This window comes from Rattus norvegicus, chromosome 17, assembly GCF_021556685.1.
Source record: "Rattus norvegicus strain SHRSP/BbbUtx chromosome 17, alternate assembly SHRSP_T2T, whole genome shotgun sequence".
In the NCBI taxonomy this organism is placed as follows: Eukaryota; Metazoa; Chordata; class Mammalia; order Rodentia; family Muridae; genus Rattus; species Rattus norvegicus.
This window is the reverse complement of record NC_141550.1, coordinates 19,794,117-19,814,331: the sequence shown is the minus strand read 5'-3', so window position 1 is coordinate 19,814,331 and position 20,215 is coordinate 19,794,117. Positions and strand designations below refer to the sequence as shown.

Here is a 20,215-nt window from a genome sequence, read left to right as displayed (position 1 = left end):
AAAACCATGGTTGGAATACAACTTGTTAACATTGTATAATGTTTGCTGTTAGAAAATTATGGTTTTTTTTGTGAATGTTTGAAAGATGTTTGTTTTTTGTTGTAATTGTGTGGAGAAGGTTGTCAAGAGATGAGTGTGAAACTTGTTGGACCTGTACTTTTTGTCATCTTGTGATACAATAAAGCTCACCTTGTCTACCTCCTTCCACGGAAGATTACTGCAGTAGATATCTTTAACAGTATGTACTGCAGAATATGGTCTGATTTCAGGAGTTTTGGAAAGGGATGTAACTTTCATGCTTCTATTGGTCCTGCCCTGGTATGAGTAGAAATCTGAGGTTTTTATTGCATCCTGGGCATCGGGTGTTATAGGCAATGCATGGCATGTTCAGCATCCAGTAGGAGGTGGAAGAGAGACAGAGAATGACTAATAGGATTTGGGATAATTTTGTCCCCTGCCTCTACCACTGCTTGTTTGTGCCTGGGATCACTGTGTAGTCATAGGGAAGACTTCTTCGGTATAGTAATAATGGACTTTCATCTTAGACTTGATCCTTATTGTTTTCTTAGCACCCCTTTAAAAATAATAATTTTAGGATTGCTTCATAGGTCGTCAAATAAGTAGCTAAAAAGAAAGCCTGCTCGGAGGCTCGGTATGTGAGGTTTTTCCACCATTGACCTTCTGTCTGCAGACAAGGAAGGAGGGGGAAGGGTTGGGGATTTAGCTCAGTGGTAGAGCTCAAGGCCCTGGGTTCGGTCCCCAGCTTGGGGGGGGGGTGTAGGAAGGAGGGGGAAGCCTTACCTCTCCCATGGATATTTCTGAACACCAAGATAGAGAAGCTAGATTTAAAAACGGATTTGGGAGTGGTTTTCAGGTTCTTGTCATAAAGGGTTTAGGGCTAGAAACTCTTGGAAGAGATAGGAAAGTAGAACCTATACAGAGTTGGCAAGAGTTGCTATGGGTGAGCAGCAAATGTGCAGTGGTATTTAGGCAGCTCATGCTAGACACTAAGTCACGTTCAGGCCACTTTCAGATTGAGATCTTGTCTTGCCTGCGTCCAGGTGTTTAGATGGATGGGGTATAGTGTTGGAGGCAGTACGTGGGCTGCTGAGGAGAGCTGTAGTCACGCCTCATATTCAGTCACTGTGGGAAAATAGAAAGGTAGCCATGATTTAAATCATCAATACGCTTGTAATTCCAGGCACTTCACACAGGCTGTTGTCTAAGGTTGAAGAGTAGGAAGGCAAGTATAGGAAAAATGGGGTGGATTGTGGGAGGAGAGAAAATAAGGATGGAGCCGTGCAGTTCCCCCTCAGGTTTATATCCTGACCTTTTAGGTCTGTAGACCATTCTACAGCACCTCTGAATGAGAAGATAGCCACAGCAGCAAGATTGTCTGGCTGACTACCACTTCCCAATACCCAGATTTCTGGGTACTCAGGCTTGCTTAGCTTTTGCTCTGTGTACCTTGCATTGCTAGGGAGCGGTGGGGTGACCCACTAGAACTCTGTCGGGTTTATCACCTAACCCGCACAGTCAGTTTATTAAGGGCAGCAGGTATTGACCAGCCATGTAGATTATGAAAGAACAGTTGGGCCTTTGTGTGAAACGTCAGTTGTAGCCTGCTTCTCCTTCATTTTAAGTATTCATAGGTGTAATAAAGTTGCTGGTGTCGGTAGCTCAACCTGGATGTGGTTTTCTTTGTAGGCATTTTGTCTTCCATGGCTTATCTTTTAAACATACGGGGGAGGGCGGTTATAATTTCTTTATCGAGAGCCTGAGTCAAGGCAAAGACCCTGCAGTTTCATGGGCAGAGCTACTCTGGGATGTTATGGTTCATATATTGCTGATGAAGGACCCGTCAGTTCATAACCTTACATCATTGTTGTGGAGACACAGGAAGGAGTGGGACAGGATAGGAGAGAAGGGAGTTCCGTCTGACAGCTCTAATGAGTAGCCCTGGCTATTTACAAGGTGGATTTTAGCCCACTAAGCCCGTCTCCCAACCTTGCTTAGCACTGTCATTTGGTTGCAGGTAATCTCAAAGGAAAACTAATTCAGCCCCATTTTGCTCTTCATATTTTAAATATCCACGTCATCTGCCTATTGATTAATTACTTGAATTCTACAAATGGGGTATTAATTAAAAGTCTCATGATTCTGGGTCTAATGATTTTTGAAGGTCTGGTGAAGGTTTAGCGGTTAACTTGTAATTTTCAGGTTACGGTGGCACAGTTTCTTGGCTTCTCTTGGTCCTCTAAAGGTACTGCCGTGCAATCAAAGTACCATCTTGGCAGGCCTACCAGGAGTGTAGGAGTTCTGTTCAGAGCAAGGTGGAAATGGTACCTTATTTCCTTCCTTTTGCTTTTCCTTTACTCTAGTACAGTGTAGAACTGACCTTCTACAGAGGTTGCCTAAGACCATGGAAAAAACAGATATATGCATTACATTTATACTATGATCCGTAACAGTAGCAAAATTACAGTTGTGAAGTAGCCGTGAAAATGTTATGGTTGGGGTCACCACAAGCTGAGGAACTGTATTACAGGGGCACAACATTAGGAAGGCTGGGAACCATTGATCTAGGGAATTCTTGTTTGGGGATATTGAGGACACATGGGGAAGTTAGGATATATCCTTCATTGGAGGATTTGCTTGGGATTTATGCAGAAGGAATGTAATGCCATTTCACACTCTGAATCATATAATTGATCTTTCCATTGTAGATCAGGACATCCTCAGATTTACCTACCTGCTTTTACCAAGTGTTTATAAAGATGTATCCACCATAACCAGTTAGAATTTAACAGTGGCTGAATATTTTTTTTCCCCACATGAAAGGTTTAATTTGAGAACAGCAGCAGAAGAGGGGAGGAATAGAGGCTAGTCATGAGCACATGGAGGGAAGGGGGCGAGGGACATGGGAGAGAAGGGACAAAGGGGAAGAGAGCAAGAGGGTAGAGAAGAGCAAAGAGGTGTCTGACTATTTGAGTACCTGACTTTCAAAAATTCTCTTTCCACAGGACGACAGTGATGGGATCCCGTGGTCAGAAGAGAGAGTCGTTCGGAAAGTCCTTTATTTGTCTCTAAAGGAATTCAAGAATGCACAGAAAAGGCAGCATGGGGAAGGCATTGCTGGGAGCCTGAAAACAGTGAATGGTGAGTTGAAAATGGAGCTGGATTTAGTCTCTCTGTAGTACCTTGTTCTGACTTGGGCATAAGCAATCTCGTGTGCACCCTGCTGACTTCCTTGTTGACCAGTTGCTACAAGGCGTGGCTGTACAATAATTGGAATGCTCAGGGTCTTCCTGTGATTATCAGTCAGGTCTGGTAAAGTGGAAGGAACTGCCTCTCAAATTTCTTACTTTCTCTGTCTCTGCCATTTATTAGCATTTTTTAAAAAAGATTTGTTTTGTTTTATGAGTACAGTGTAGCTGTCTTCATGCACACCAGAAGAGGGCATCGGATTCTATTACAGATGGTTGTGAGCCATGATGTGTTTGCTGGGAATTGAACTTAGGACCTCTGGAAGAGCAGTCAGTGCTTTTTTAACCACTGAGCCATCTCTCCAGCTAAATGAATGCTAAAATAATTTGGTTATGTGGCTCCAGGTGTGATATATTTCATAGTCTGTTGCATGTGCCTTAATTGCATATAGATTATGGAATGACCTGTGGTTATATTCTACTTTTACTTGGCCAACAAGAAAGCCACAGGAAAGAGACCTTACCTTGTTCTTGTCTTACAAGTTTGGTTTAGAAACAGGAATCAGCACATACAGTATAGTAGTTTCCACGTTATAGCTCACATATGGCTTCCAGTTTTCATTCCTCCTCTGCCTACCTACAACCTCCAGTTTCTTGTGCATATATTGGTTATGGAAATCAGAGCATTATTTTTGATTTTGGTTTCTACCTTCTCCCTTGTCTGAGATGGGTTTGATTGCTACTGTGTTCCGGTTTTCTTTTGCTTGCCTTAATTGTAAACTGAGTACTCCATGCTTTCTCCTTGTTACTGAGTAAATCTGTTTGTTGACTCATTTTTATAGGGTCATGGCAGGGTTAGAAGTCCATTATTTTCCCAACTTGTTTTAACTGTCTTAAGGTGGGATAACTTGAAGGAAGACATAAACCCCACATGGTGGGTTTTCTTAATGTAAAAGTCTCTTTTTATTCTGCAAATTGTATGAGTGTTTTGTCTATGCATTATGTGTGCACCGTGTGCAAGCCTAGGTAGGGTCTGAGGAGGCCAGAAGGAACTGGAGCTAGAGTGGGTTGCCATGTGGACTCTGGGAATTGGACCCTGGTGCTCCAGAAAAACAGTAAGTGCTCTTAACCCTTGAGCCATGCCTTCAGTCTTATCCTGCCCTTTTTGTTTTACTTAGTATCGCTTGATTTAATTAGTGAAACACATATTTGAAAGGGTCATTTGGAGAATTATGTAAATTCTAGATGGCATTTAATATTCCTTGGTTGCAGTTCATATAGAGTATTTGCTGTGATGGTTTATCATAGAGTATTTTACCTGGTAAAACTCGTGAAGGTTTGGGCACAGTGATGAGAAATAATTGGATTTTTTATCTCAGAGAAAGAATAGAGGAATAGTAATTACTGATTTAAGGTTGTTTTGTTTGTGAATAGTCAATGCCTTAGTACTATTCTTTATTGTCAGAAATTAAATATACCCTAACTGGTAAATGTTAGGTGTTATGGAAAAAGTTAGACAGTTGTGCAAGACTTAGTAATAGTATTATTTATATTTATGAACAGAAGTAAAGATAGTCCTTGTAGCACCAAGTGCTGCTAACTATCCTGCTACATTTATCTTCGACTTTGTGATAGTGTGAAAATAATTGAGCGAGACATTGAAAAGAAAATTACAAAAGGTAATTCTAGTTTGATTAAAATCTTTGCACCATGTGTGTAGTGAAACTTGGCTTTTTCATTTTTTTTTTTTGGTTCTTTTTTTCTGAGCTGGGGACCGAACCCAGGGCCTTGCGCTTCCTAGGCAAGCGCTCTACCACTGAGCTAAATCCCCAGCCCCTATTTTTTTTTTTAAACCTTCCATTGAGTCCAGATCCTCCTCCCTCAGCCTGACAAATGCTGGGATTACAGAGAGGTGCTACAATGGCAGGTCTGTCCACGTCCTCTCCTCCCCCAGGTCTGTCTAGTCTGATCTGTCTTTCTGTCTCTGACCTTCAAGTTCACGAAGGTAATCGCCCTCTGCCTTGTTAAGGCATAGTTTCTCCTGTTTAGATTGCTGCTGGTTCACAGACTTTAGGCTAGATATTCTGGCCAATTCTCTGATTCTTTCTTCCCTCTTAGTTACAGGATTGTTGGAACTATACATGACTGCTACGTCGTCCTCTGGGCTCTTGGCATCAAACTCTGGTTCAGGCACCAGCAGCTAGGATTGTTATGTGTACAGCTTCTACCTGACCAATTGGCTCCTCTCTAATGATATTGTTACAAGGCTTTCAGTTGTGCAATGCTGTCAATATGCCCGTTACTGATTCTTCTTGTTGCTGTTATTCAGGCTGATTTCTCAGACCATGTTTGTCACCCTGCACATCAGGTTTCATCAGGGCCTTCTGAGTTCCTTGTTACTAATTTTTAAAAACATTTAACCAGGCATAGTGGTAAATCTGTTGAGAGGCAGAGCTACATGAGGTCTGTACGCTCTGAGGCCACCTGATCTACACAGAGAAGCCCACCTTAGCACAGTCACTCCTACAGCAGAATCTTGAAAGTAGCTACTGTGCTACTGTGTTTGGCAGTTTTAGTGGGAAGAACCATAAAGCAGAATTACCAAAAGGAGATTAACTCCTTTTGTGTGGGTGTACTTTTCTCCACGTATGAGGAATGCTGCTATAGTGTGCTCACCTCCCTTTCCCTCCCCACCTCCCCTTCTTGACACCCCCTCCCTGGGGGTGGGGGGAAGAATAGGGGGAAAGAACGGGGAGGGTTCAAGACCTTGGAGCTGGTGAAGGTCTTGAAAATCGAGTGACTTGTAGTTATGTGTGTGTGTGTGTGCGTGTGTGCCTGTATGTGTGTGTGTATGCGTGTGTGTATGTGTGTGTATCTGTGTGTGCGTGTGTGTGCGTGTGTGTATGTGTATATGTGTGTGTATATGTGTGTGTATGTGTATATGTGTGTATATGTGTGTGTGTATATGTGTGTGTATGTATGTGTGTGTATATGCGTGTGTGTATATGTGTGTATGTGTGTGCGCGTGTGTGTATGTGTGTGTATGTGCGTGTGTGTATGTGTGTGCGCGTGTGTGTATGTGTGTGTATGTGCGTGTGTGTATGTGTGTGTATGTGTGTGTGTCTGTGTGTGTATGTGTGTGTATGTGTGTGTGTGTGTCTGTGTGTGTATGTGTGTGTATGTGCGTGTGTGTATGCGTGTGTGTATGTGTGTGTGCTTGTGTGTGTATATGTGTGTGTGTGCTTGTGTGTGTATGTGTGTGTGTATGTGTGTGTGTATGTGTGTGTGTGTGCGTGTGTGTGTGTGAAAGAAGGGTTTATTTTGGCTCACAGTTCAGGAAATGCAGCCCAGTCTGAAAGGGAAAGCATGGCAGAGTGAGTGTTAGAGCTGGTTATATTGCATCTGTAGTAGAGAAGCAGGGAATATACAGGGTTTGTGACTAGGCTATGGAAATCTCCCTCCAATACAGTACCTCTGGGTGAGGATCAAGTGTTCAGAAAGCCCGTGGGTGGCTTGCCTACCACATACACCGGGACACTTGTAAATCAGAGGCTGCTGCTCACAGCCTCTCCCATAGAAGAAACACTGTTCTATAGGTCATATGTAGCCAGGACATAGGTTAGTGGGGTTGTGGTACTGAAGGAAGGAATATATTGATTCAAATGGCAGTGGACAGCTCCCATGTTAGTGTATCTCACAGTTGCCTGTCACTCCAGCTCCAAGGGATCCAACACCCTCTTCCGGCTTGCATACATGTGCGTATATACAGTTTCTAAAGAAAATTTGGCTTAATTCTCAGTCACCAGATGAAATGGTTCTACTTTTTCAGTTACTACGGAAATGCATATGGTAGCAATAAACATTTAAGATTGTTCATTAAAGAAGGTTTCTTAGAATGGGAGGTGTCTAGTGATAGAGTGGTGCTTACCCAGCCTTTTTTTTAAAATTCGAAATATTTTTTCAATTGCCAGATCCTCTCCACCTGTCTACCCATCCAACTTTGGTGTTTTACTCTCCCCCTTTTTTAAACAATCCCCCCACCACACACACACACACACAAAGTTAATGGGCCATGAGTAAAAGGCATATAATGACAATAGACGTCCAAGCTTAAAATATGTGGATGGATACTCATTCCTAAAATTAGGCGTTTACGTCAGACCTTTCCCCTCAAGTCTCAGGTAGCTATCAGGGAAAGGGAGGCAGAGAGTTGGTTTTTTGTTGTTGCTTATTTTTATTAAAGTCTATCCCCCTCTCCCCAACAAACACCTGTAGTTTTTTGTATTGATTAATTGCTTCTGGGATCGGGGCCTACCTTGAAGTATGGTAGTCTGGGTGATACTTCATTGATACTTCAGGGGAGGAAGCTTTTTTGTCCTTACTACCCTGTCAGTTGCAGTTAACTTCTTGGCTAGGGTATGGATCATTTCCACTTTTCCCTCCAGTTCCAGGACACCTTCCGGTTTGGAAAGGGTGTTCTTCTGGATGTTTTAGGGTTTCTATTGCTGTGAGGAGACAGCATGACTACAGCAAGCAACTCTACTAAAGGGAACATTTCATTGAAGCTGCCTTACAGTATCGTAGGTATAGTCCATTATCAGCATGGCAGGAAACATCACATGCAGGCACATATGCCACAGGGAGAATCATCTTTTGAAGGTGTATGTGTAGAAGTTTTGTAGAGTCACAGGCATTATACAGACATTTATTTTGCTGTAGCAGAATTGGAATTATAGTTCAAATTATAGAACTTGGATTTCATTTGATAATTTGCAATCCAGAGCACATGAAGGAATACTAAATCCTTGAAATTGTTATGTTGAGCACAGCATGTTTTATTTCTATTTGCCATTTTTATTATTTTTAATGCTTTTCTCCTTTAATTTTTTTTTAAAAAACTTACATATATTGGTATTCTACATGCATGTATGTCTGTGTCAGGTGTCAGATCCCCTAGAACTGGAACCACAGACAGTTGTGACTTGCCATCTGGATGCTGGGAACTGAGCCTAGATCCTTTGATAGAATCTCCAGTGCTCATAACTGCAGAGCCATTGCCCCTGCCCTTTAACAAGAAAGATGTTTCCAGCCTATTGCTTCTTCTACAGGAATTTCTTAGAGAAATTCTATTTAAAACCCCAAAAAATAGTGCTAGTTTTACATTAAAAGTGATATGTGAATGACATAATTTTCTAAATCAGTGGCATGTAGACATGATTAGAGAACGGCTTTTGCCCTCAATCATTTGTGTGAAGGGGTTGGGTGAATGTCTGCTGTTAATACAGAGAACTAACATAGGAGCCTGTGTTTGAGTGGCTGGACTCAGCCTTCCACTTCCATAGGTCCTGGAATAACCTAAATGGGCACAAGATATTAGAGACCTCATTTTTATGTCATAAAATTATGTGCACCATCCACCTTACTTTGGTGTTCCAGAAGTGACAAGGGCTGAAAGCTTTTGCCTTCTGAAAGGAAGCACATGAACCCTTTGAACAGTGTCATGGATTGACTGTTGGACTTTACATCATCTTTCCAGTTCCTTGCTGTAGCCGGGTGGATGGGTGGGACAGTATAAAGATCTGCTGGTGGCAAGTCTTCTGTTCCTCCTGCTTGTAGATGATGCTACTTTTCTGGATGTAATGAAATGAGAAAGCTTGTGGAGGATGGGAATCTTGGCCAATCTTTCAAGGCCCTTGGGCCTGCTGGGGCTAAAATTAGGGACATTTAAATAATAACATGCTACACAAATAACGAGTACACATAATTACACAGTAAGAGAGGGGAGCTATTAGCTGTATTTGAATTTCATTTGCTTCCTATAAATGTCATCTGAGATCAGCAAGCCCTTTTGGCCAGCAAAACGATTTTGAGTAGATGTAAGGAAGTTGGATCTGTCTTTAGACGTACAGTGGGGCAGGACTGTTAAGCTGTTCTTCAAACTTCACAGTCAGTATTGGAAGGCTCTAGCTGTGGTTTGTTCACTGAAACCATCAGAATCGATCAGAGTAACAAGGATGGGAATAACCCTAGGAATGGAGTAGCCTGGTAATGCCAGGACTCAAACTTAGCCTTTCTGGATTAAATTCCTATTTCATTAATTTACCACTAGAAATTAAAATTAAATTTTCATTTAACCACAAATTATCAGATAACCCTGCCCTCATCTCCTCTTGTCCCCTCTACTAGTTTCTTTTTCCATATCTATCCCATATGTCATTTGCTCATCCCACATTGCCTGCTGTTACCTTCTGTTTTTTTTTTTTGTTTTTTTTGTTTTTTTTTTTTAACCAGGCTTTGAATGATGTAGGTGGAATTGTTAATTAGTAGAAAGAAGTAGGTACCTCAGGAATGGAGTGGTAAGCAATTACTAAGGTGTTCATGTTTCTGGGTTTTGATATTTGTAATTCAGTTGATAGAAGTAGTAAACCTGTTTTTTTTGGAGGAGGTGTTCTTTATCCTCTGTTTAGTCCCAAATCTACTCACTCACCTGGAGGTGGCAGGTGTGTGTATGTGGGTGCTTGTAGCTTTCAGGTCAGTCTGGACATGGTTTAAATGGACAGTCTTCTGCCTTACCTTCTTGGGTGCTAGGGTCACAGGTATGCATCACCACTTCCATTGGCTCAGGTGCACTTGTTTTTATGATTGTCACTATTATATGCATGTCTAACCGTGATGCCCAAGGTGAAGTGCCTTGGAATTTCTCTCACTGTCATGGAACACTAACTGATAAAATGAGTGAAGCAAAAGCATAAGAGATTCCTGCAGGATAATTAGGTCAGAAATCAACATAGGGGCCTTTGTGTTTGGAGGAAATAGGCTAGCAGGGAGGCAGCTCATGTCAAGGGCCTATTTTTGAGCAACCAGGAGAAGTGTGCATTGAAGACCTTGCAGAGAGAGGGTCCTTAAGAGATGAGTGAGGCCTTCTAATCAAAGAGTAGTTGGATGAAAGTGAAGCTCTAGTGACAGAGGCTGGGGCTTGACATTGAGCTCTACTAGAGAGTTGGAATTAGATTCAAGTAGCTGCCATGACAGATATCCATGACTGGCATATGTGTTTGGAACGTGGATGAGGGAGATTAATGATTGATAGCAGAGGAGGGAAAGGTCTTTTTCTAGGTATGTAGGTTTGTCTCAAAAATTTTAAACAGGAGTCTTGAGCCTTGATGAGGAGCTTAATTGGAAAGAATGGATCAAACTGAAGACATACGCTGTACCTAAAAACCCAATTTAAATGACAGTGAGGTGCCAAGTGTCCCTGTTGTCCTGGGTGCTCAGAAGTGTTTCTTGGAGCAATTCCAAGTGGAATGCCTATGGAGGTTAATGTGTTTCTGTTTTGGGTCACATCCTGCCTCAGACCCATTCATTGTCCAGTGCTCTCAGACCACCTTGTGCTTGAAGTTTGAAGGGTGGTTTTTCTTGCTGCTGCTGTCCTCACTTTCATGATACAATGGTGTGTTCCGGCAGGGATACTCGGGAGAAGAAGGAAGTCTAGGTGCTTTACTCTTTCACATAGTGAGTTTCAGGCCACAATCAAGACTCTACTTTCAACACAGATTCTGCCCTTGTGTACTAATTTGTTTATGTAAAGACCTACAATCTAGTTCCTGGCCTTGATGATTGGGTATGGTGGTAGTGAGGAGGAACTGTTGACCATTTCTCTTGTGGCTTTGGTGAGTGTCTGTTTTATCCAGCATGGTGTGCCCTAACAAGATGCTGTAGCAGATGGGTGCAAAGCAAGTTGCTGTAGCTAGAATAGTGATTAATTTTGGAGGCCTTGAATCTGCACTGGCAACTCTGTTCTTGTTGATTGACATCTTTATATTGGGAGGAAAGCAGTTTCCTGCCTCACCTTAGGACTAAATGTGCTTACAGCACAGGTTAAGTGCAGTATTGTTAACCTCAGAGAATTGCAGCTTCAAAACAAGAAATACAAACTATCTTCCTATTAAAGTCTGGTAGGACACATGGGCTGTTACAGTAGGAATTCATTGTCTACACTGTGTTTTCGTTTTTGCTTATGTGACATTTTCCTGATAAGGTAGAAAGATGTTTGTACTTTTCAAAGTTCTTATTTGGATGAAATCTTTCTACGTAAGTGGAAGAAAGATTCTGTAGTTTTGAGATCAGGAGAATTCTGTGATGGACCTTTAACATGAGGAAGCCCTTCTGCATCCATATAGTAATAATAATCAGTTTAGTAGACATTTTATTTAGTAGGGCTCCCTTTCTTGTTTCCCCCATGTATAAAGGCAAAAGCCCCTTAGGATCACTAGACCGTTGTTTATTTTCATACACAGGAGCAGGCATTTGGGTAATCTGCTTATTAATGTCCATTGCTGTAAAAGTGATAATCTCTGTAGGAGGCCACATGCTTTTCCAGCATCCAGCCTTTCATGCTTTACTCTCTTTGATAAAATCCTGTTGAACCCGAAGAACTTCTGAGTGCTGCTGTCTTTGTCCCCCCACCCCTCCAACCTCCCTCAAGATGAAAATACCTTGTTATTTATTTATTAAGCCACATTTTTTTTATTTATTAACTTGAGTATTTCTTTTTTTTTTTTCCTTTTTCTTTATTTTCAGAGCTGGGGACTGAACCCAGGGCCTTGAGTTTGCTAGGCAAGCGCTTGAGTATTTCTTATATACATTTCAAGTGTTTTTCCCTTTTCCAGGCAAACATCCCCCTCCCCCCTCCCCTTCCTTATGGGTGTTCCCCTCCCAACCCTCCCTTATTAAGCCACATTTAATGTTAGAAGTCCTATATGGAGTAGCTTTAAAGCTAGCAGAGTGATTACTAGATAACATATTTGGGAAATAACCTTGTTTCTATAAATCCCTTAATTTACAATTCATTTCATAATTTTTGCTGCTGCCAAATCTCCCCTATCTATCCTCTTGGCATACTCTGTAGACTTTGGATGCTCTTACACCCTCAGGTTTACCTTCATACCTTTTCCCCCCATAGTTCACAAAGATAGGAGCTGGGAGGATGATAGGAATGTGAGCAGTTTATCCTTTCTCTTTTAAGAGAATGGTCATCTGTGTCCGATCAGCCTTGCGGACAGTCAAAGGCTATCTTTCCAGTCTTTACAAACACACTAGATAGAGAGCCTTGTCCAAAAGTGGTCACAGGCTTTATTATTATTATTATTATTTTTTATAAAGCCTTAGGCCAATTTTAACAGACAATTCCACCTTTGGATTCCCGGAAGTGTTCGGGTTCTAGTGGAAGTATGCTGCCAACTTATCTTTTGTTACCATCCATGACTTGAGCCTTAAGTTCTGAGAATGTGATGTGAAGCCACTGTGATGCCTTATGTTTTCCTGAACTGTTTGAGGGACATTGGATTATTTCCACCCCTCTCTGTAGCGGTAGGGTTGAACTCTAGGGGGAGGTTACCATCACCTGTTTGCCTGTTTTCTTTCCTCCTCATCATGTGACTTAAGTGAGGATAGCCATTCCAGCCCTTTCTATTCTGTGTACCCTACAAATACTGCTCCCCTCCTACAGTGTCCTTGAGTGGGAGACTTCCAGGGATAGGTTAAGATTGCCATCAAGTGGTTGCGGTTGGTACTGGACCCTAGCATGCTGGTAAGTCTAGTTTGTTAGCCTCTGTACAAATCAACATTTAGGAATAGTGTTTGAGGAGTAGTCTGCCCTTATTTATTTGAGCTGATGTAGGGTAAGAAGTGGTCTGCCCAATCCCAAACTGTGCCTTGTGTCAAAGACAGGTACAGCTGAATCTGGCTAGGTTCAGTCTGGGTACTGACCATTTAGAATTAGTTTACTTACTGTCAGCTCAGGTCAGTAGACCAGATTCAGGACACATAAATTATACCTCAAGATCTGGCTTCAAACCCTGTGTCATACCTTTCAAGATCCTGGTCAAAAGTGTTTGTCATCCTACCTCATGATCTGAATGAAAACCCTGTGTCTTCAGCCTCTAGATCTGGGCCACAGGTGTGGCCTCCAGTTTTGTCTGACTTGTATAGTTCATTTCAGATATAGTCAAATTGACAACCTAGAGTAGCTATCCACTCCTTCCTTGTCATCCAGCACTTGAAGACACAGCTATATCTCCTTATGTCATAGTTTGTTTTCAATAAATTCAATTCCCAGACAGTAATCAGGTCATAATAGCACCTAATGCAACAGTCCTCGTAAAACCACAGATCCTTATTTTAAATTTACAATATGTGGCATCGTTCTTTGGGGGAAGTATCCTTTTAGTATTTCAAACTTCAATATGACAATCATTGACATTTTCTTCATTGATGTTAATGAGCTTGAAAGAAAACACATACAAATGTATTAACAAAATACAATGAAAGCACTTCTGTTAGTTATAATCTTCATTTCTGTAACTGGTCACATGGTTCCTAGATGGTATTTGTAACTGCCTTCCTCTCCTACCCTTTCTGTATTGTCTCCATCTTCTGTAAGCACCTCAGCAGGTTCTTTTCCTGGAGGAGTGACCCTTACCTTCATTCCTTATGGGTCTGTGTCCTTTGTCATTCTGCCTGGGTAGGCTGTTGTAGTTTCTCATTAGCTTTAATCACAGGGCATGGTAGCACCACGAGATGCCCTGAAGGATCTCCTTCACTCCAGACAGAATCTTTCTGAGGCCAAAAGCCCTATATGTTTGCCTCCTGTTGTTTTTCTATTTCTAAAAGTGAGGTGGTAATTTTTTTCTCAGGAGTGACATTCTCAGAATTGACGAGGATTCATTTAAAGTCTTTACTACCTAGCAGAAATTAAACATTAAAGAAGGTAACTAAAATTGAAGTTCTTCCCATAAAGCAGTAGCTGTACCATGCAGCAGACCTCTCGGAATGTACATTAGACTAGGTGTGCAACATTCCAAGGCTCTGGATGTCAGTACCTTGAAATCAGGATCCATTCTAATTCCAAGAGCTATACCTTTGACCCAGCTACCTTCACTTTCCCCCCTACCAGGCTATCCTACATGACATGGGTAAGGAAGGACCTTCCCATGGGAGTAATTGGTGTGAATTAGCAGGTGCTCCCACCCTTGTACACAATTGCTTGCCCTTGAGATCTGTGAGCTGCCTGGGGTGGTAGTGGTCTTAACACCGACTGCCTTTGAACTGGCCTATACTTCATGAGAAAGGTGTCTGCCTGCTCATTTGGAAAGGGAAACATTATTTGGAGGGACAAAGAAACAAACAATAGAGAAATATCCAAATGGTGTAAATATGAAACAGTGGAAGAAAAAACCTTTGGACCTATTTTGAACAGTTACTTCAAACTGAAAGAGGGTATACTTGGTAGTCATTCACATTACAATCTGTCAAGTCATATTAAGCCAGAATTCCTGGATTCTAGCCACCTCAAACAATATTGAACACATCAAAAATAGGAATGTGTTGGAATGAACATTGACATTGGATTTAATTTTCATTTTATTAGTAGCAGAAATAATCAGATTACCAGGAGCAGTACGTTTAAAGATTTTGGAAATTTGTTTTTAGATTCTTTTTTGGTTCTTTTTTTCGGAGCTGGGGACCGAACCCAGGGTTTTTTTAGATTTTAATGGCTAAACATCACTAATTAGGAAATCTGAAATCCAGAGCACCTCAAAAGCTGAGGTTTTTTTTTTTTTTTTTTTTTTTTTTTTCTTTTTTTGATCTTCATAAGTGCTTTGAGTTTTGTGGGTCTGGAGACACAGTTCAATGGTTAAGAACTCTTGTCGTTTTTCATGGCTGGTTTGGCTCTCCTGAATCTAGCTCTGAAGACCTGACTGGCCCTGAACCTGCCCTCTGCCTCCAGAAGAGCATTTTTCTTATAGATAAAGGTCCTAGGTTTGGTTCCCAACAACCACCTACATGGCAGCTCAAAACTGTCTGCAGCTGCACTTACATGGGTTCTGATGATTTCTTCTGACCTCCAAATGCATTAAGCTCACATGGTACACTTACACACAACATAGGCAAACACCCCCCATCCCCACCCCCACCCCCGTTTAGCAGAGAATGACTTTTTGGTATTTATGGCATATTATTGTAAATCTGGAACCAAGGCTGTATGGTGTGTTCATCTCCCTAGTCCTGTGTTCTGCAGAAAGGTGAGTGCTGATTTACACCAATTCAAGTGGCACTTGGTCCAGGAGTGGTTGGTGACTTGAGTCTGGGGTGTTACCAAGTCAATAACCTCTCAAGAGTGATTTTCATCACGAATGGGTTTAGAAGATGTGACCTGGAAGTAAAAGAAATCACAATGGGGACCCATAGAAGAGATAATAGGCAGTGTGCAGTAAACACCAGAAATAGTTATAATCTGTGTTGAAACTCTTGCAATTAAATTGTTGCTTTCTGATTTTACTTCTAAATACATTACTAAACTCCGTTCCTGATTTCCATTTTTACTCTAGAAGCACAGTCTAACATTAAGTAGTGTACGTGCTTGATTTGAAAATAGGCAAGAATGCAGTCAGGTGTAGAGGTCAGAGAAGAGCTTTCTCTATTTTCTCTGCATCACAAGTGTCTTCATCCTCTGAGCTATCTTGCCAACTGGTTTTCTTAAAAATGTCTTATTAGTTTAGAATGATGCTAGCTGTGTGTGAGAGAATCAGGTTACATGAAGGCGATGATGCTGTTCAGTACCAACCCTTTCTTCAACTGTGTTTCAGTGTAAATTTCCTGTTTCATTACTCCTTAAGTTCAAAGTTTATGCTTTTCTTTCTTTTATATCCCCCCCCCTCCCCCAGCTTCCCTCTCAATGTATTTGTGAGTGAATTTTGCTTGTGTTGTATGGTGGCATTTAAAGTATTTTCAGAAGATTGACCATTACCACCCTTAACTTTCTATGGTTTCTTCTTTACTCTTTAAAATCAGTTGAGTGCTTTTCAGATATTTTTAATATAGTAATATATCAATCTTACCCCTCCTCCATCAAAATGTGTTTATTGGATGTGTCCCAGCTCAGTCTTGATCAGGCAGGATGCCTTCAGTGGTGCTTTGTCTTGAAGGAACAGCCTTCCGTCATTCGTGTTTTTCTGCCTCTGGCCTGACAGAGGATGGTGGAGCAGCCAACATATAGACTACTGTTTGTGATGGCTTAATTTAAGACTGTGGTGATTTTATAGTATCCTTGCTTTTTCATATTCAAGACGGACTACTTGGGGTTCTACGCCATATACCTACCCATCGTGTATTTCTTCTATTCTGGAGGATGAGAATCATCTTTTGGGAGGGTCATCTTCTCTATAGGGAGGCTGTCACCACGGAAAAAGGCTCCTGGTGGCCCTCCCTACCCACGTCGATATATAGCTTTAGTTGTTTTGGAACTCCGCTACATAGGTAGGCTTGTATTTGCCTGCCTGTGTCTCCTGAATGCTGGGATCAAAGTTGTGTCACCATTCTCCACCTGTTCTGTCGTTTCAGTCACAGTTAGGGTCTACCTTTTCCATGTTGTTCACAGCTGGCAATGGCTTTGGGTCTTTGGGATCTTGGAAGCGAATTCATAAAATATAAGATCACAGACACCTTTATATCTATCTGCCCCGTTCTGCCTAGTAGGCAGAGTGTTCCTATGGTTTGTTCCAGGACTACTCAGCCAGCAAGGACAATAGGACCAGAACACACCATTTTGTCTTCCACTGTCTACTCTTTCATAGAGAAATAACCTCTACCAGACTAAATTTTCTTTTTTTAAAATTATTTTTAATATGTTAATACTGCATAGATATATCTTTAATTCTCAAATTATCCCATTTTCAAAGAGCACTGGCGTGTTTGAATTTGACCTTATGCTGTATTTGAGACTACATTATTGTGAGGCCTGCTTCAGTGTACTTCCTCCTATGATCCAGTTGGAAAGGGAAGCCGAGGGTTAGGGCTAAGGTTTGAGATTGAGTATCTTTTCCTCCCCCCCCCCCACACCCCTGCGTGACTGTGAATGCTTTAATTGATTAGTGGTATTTTAGTAGCATGAACAACCAAGTCTGTTGTTGAAATGTGTCCCTCAACATGGATCCCTCTTCCGAGTTAGTACAGCTATTGATATTATTTTGTAATTGCATCTCATGACCCTTATGCCACATTGGGTATCAGGACAACTTCATGTATTACCCAGTATGTGCGGGGGGGGGGCATTTTAGGAATTATCAGGGTCAATTGGAAGGCTTTCAGACTTCCAATATACATAATTCTGTTTGGTATAGAGCCAGTGTACTAAATTTTAGTTAAATAAAAATCTAGAGAAGTAATACTTAATATGTAATTGTTAGCATGCCTGATTTTAATAATGACAGTGGTTTTAGTATATTTAGTTATTATATTAATTATATATTAAGTAAAATATTAGCACAGTGTGTCCTTTTTTCCCCCTACCTTTCTTTGTCTTGTTTTAATAAGTCACACCTAGGTTATAGGATCATATATTGGTCATATTGCCAAAAGGGACCATTAAGGTATAGGCATCCCTTGACAGACTGTTGTGGGATTCCTCCAGATGCCAAAGCACATGGAAGGCTCATATTATTTGTAAAACTGTAGAGCGAGAAATGGTGTCTTGTGTCTGTAGTGTCCACTACTTAGGATGCAAGAGAGGAGAATTGTCAATTTGGTTCCAGTCTGGGTAACATGGTGAGTTCCTACCTGAAAACCGGCCTGTGCAGGTCCTTCTCTACTTAGATCTGCTCTCAGTTATTTGTATCACTAGCATAAAGTAAACTCTCTGTGGATATCTGTGTCACTTTATTGTTTAGGAAATAAATACTCTTAGAGATGTAGCTTATTTTAAATTTATTATTTTAAATTTTGTGTATGTGTAGTGCCAAAGGAGGTCAGAAGAGGATGGTGGATCCCAATTGTGAGTTGACATTTAGATACCAATAATGAGCCCAGGTGTCAACTTTTGCCGCCTCCTCCTCCTCCTCTTCCTCTTCCTCCTCCTCCTCCTTTTCCTCTTCCTCTTCTTCTTCCTCTTATAATAATGATAATATTATTAATTCGTGGAGTCTGTCATCTGTTAGTTAAGTCACCTGGCAGCCTATATGGTCTTCTGCCTTTCCTATGGATGTTTTTGGGTTGCGGGGATTAATCGCGTAGAATGTTCACATACCAGGGTTTTTGCAGCTTGCGTGTACCAGGAGCTAGAAACAGAAGAGGTGTACCACCATAAGACCGTGGGCCGAGAAAGACTTCTCTCTGTGCTATAACCCCAAGGCCTGCCTCTTGTCTCTTGGTAGTTGGCTTTCAATATGGGCTAGATTTGTTGTTGTTGTTCTCGTTTGTTTGTTTGTTTGTTTAAGCTCAGTTTTTAAGTTATGGGTCCTAGGTAGCCCAGACTTGTCTTGTGGTGGCCCCCCTGTCTGTATTCCCAACTGCTAGAATAACAATTGTAAGCCACAGAATATAGCTTAGCTTACTTCTCAGGGTGGTTATTTGAATGAAATATAAGGTCTTAGCATTCTGAAGGAACAGGTTTGTTAATGCAGTTTGCCTCTTGGAAAGCTGAGTCAGATAAACAGTGTCCTTCCTCTCATAGACAAGACATATAAGTTGGAATTAGCTCTGGTAATTTATCTCTTCAGAAGCTAAATGCATATCAAGAGTTTTTTGGAGTTTGCCCAACTTAGTGATAATGGTGGGAGTTGATTATGGAAGAGGCAAACTAGACCCTCACGTACCCTGAGGTTGGTTGATTATTAGGTAGGCCAAGCATGTATTTGGCTGACTGCATAGAAAGGCTTTGGTGTGAGGGCCTTTCTGATAGTCCAGTCTCTCCCTAAGTAAGATTTTTAAGTACAGTCCTTGTGTTTTCTGATTTCCGAGTAACACAATGTCTTCATGGAGACATTTAGAGATTTACGGATAACGTCTGACACCTGCTTGTGCAAGTGCTTTATCTGAGTGCTGCTGCTATGCTTTCAGCTTATCAGTTTGAACATTTTAGAGTGAGGATGTCTACTAATTATGTTCCTAGACATACATACATACATCAAAGAAAAATACTGTAGTGCTTCCTTCTTGGAGAGCACAAAGTAGTTGGAGTATATCGAAACAGTGGAAATTAGTGTCTCTGAACAAAGAAATCAGGATAACAGAGGGATAGCTGAAAGTTATCTACTGTCCAGGATCAGAATTCATTTTATAAAGGAGAGAGGAAGAGAAGCTAGCTGTACTTGGTTTGACTTACCTCTAATACTAGAATGTCAAAGTCAAGGCAATGGTGGCATTATGAAATTGGATATCTTTTTATATTATTAAGTTGAAAAGGCTGTGTTTCAACTCATCAGCTGACCCCCCCCCCCAATATAAAAAACAAAAAGAAGGGATGCTGTTTGTTCCATCTCCTACTTACAGTGATCCCTCCAATAGGGTACTGGGTCAATACCTTAGCCAATCGGCTGCTGCAAACATAGTGTTGTCAATAAATAAATTGTTTTCAGCTTTTTGTGCCACAGAGCCACATAGTCATTAACTTGAACCAGAAGTCAAATGTAAACACCTGTTTTAGTTTCTTTCAAGAGGATACCAGCAGCAATGACTGGAGAAGAGCTTCTTAGAGCTGGGGCATTGTAAAGGGAAGCTAGAATCTGTATATGATTCTCACACTTCATTTCTCTCCAACCGTATATGTGTAACAGGTTCCCTCTTTCTCATCTCATTTCCCCAGAAGTGGTGTTCACCAAAATTTCTGGCTTTCTTCTTTACAGTTTCCTGCTGTGGGTGCTTTCATTAGAGCCAACTGAAACTGAGTCTGCAATAATGGAGTGGTGGAGAGATTCTTCTTGTATGGCCTCCTTCCTGTCTAAGGAAGGAACCCAGACTAGCCTGAGCCACCGCTTTATCATTTATACAATGCAGTGGCACCAGTCTGTATGTGGGTATCACAGGCTTCAGAGAAGATGTCACTTCCCTCTTCAGAAAATGCTGTGCTTTTAGTATGTTTTCCACGGTGACCTAAGAAGTGGCCATGGTAACTGTCAGGTATCACACCTCAGGAAAAGCTAGCATCTGCCTTTACCATTTGCAAGGTTTAACTT

The 20,215-nt window shown here is 41.3% G+C and overlaps 1 protein-coding gene across 12 annotated transcripts in view; it reads left to right on the top strand.

Annotated features, from left to right (window-relative positions):
• Nucleotides 1–20,215, top strand: part of Jarid2 (jumonji and AT-rich interaction domain containing 2) — a 180,033-nt gene that overhangs the window by 83,592 nt on the left and 76,226 nt on the right. For all 12 annotated transcript variants that reach the window (XM_087591528.1, XM_087591523.1, XM_087591529.1 and 9 more), the window contains 1 exon segment: nt 3,024–3,159. Coding sequence is in view for 6 of the 12 variants with exons in the window: in XM_087591523.1 (XP_087447649.1) it covers nt 3,024–3,159 (136 nt within the window). In the remaining 6 variants the exon portion in view is untranslated.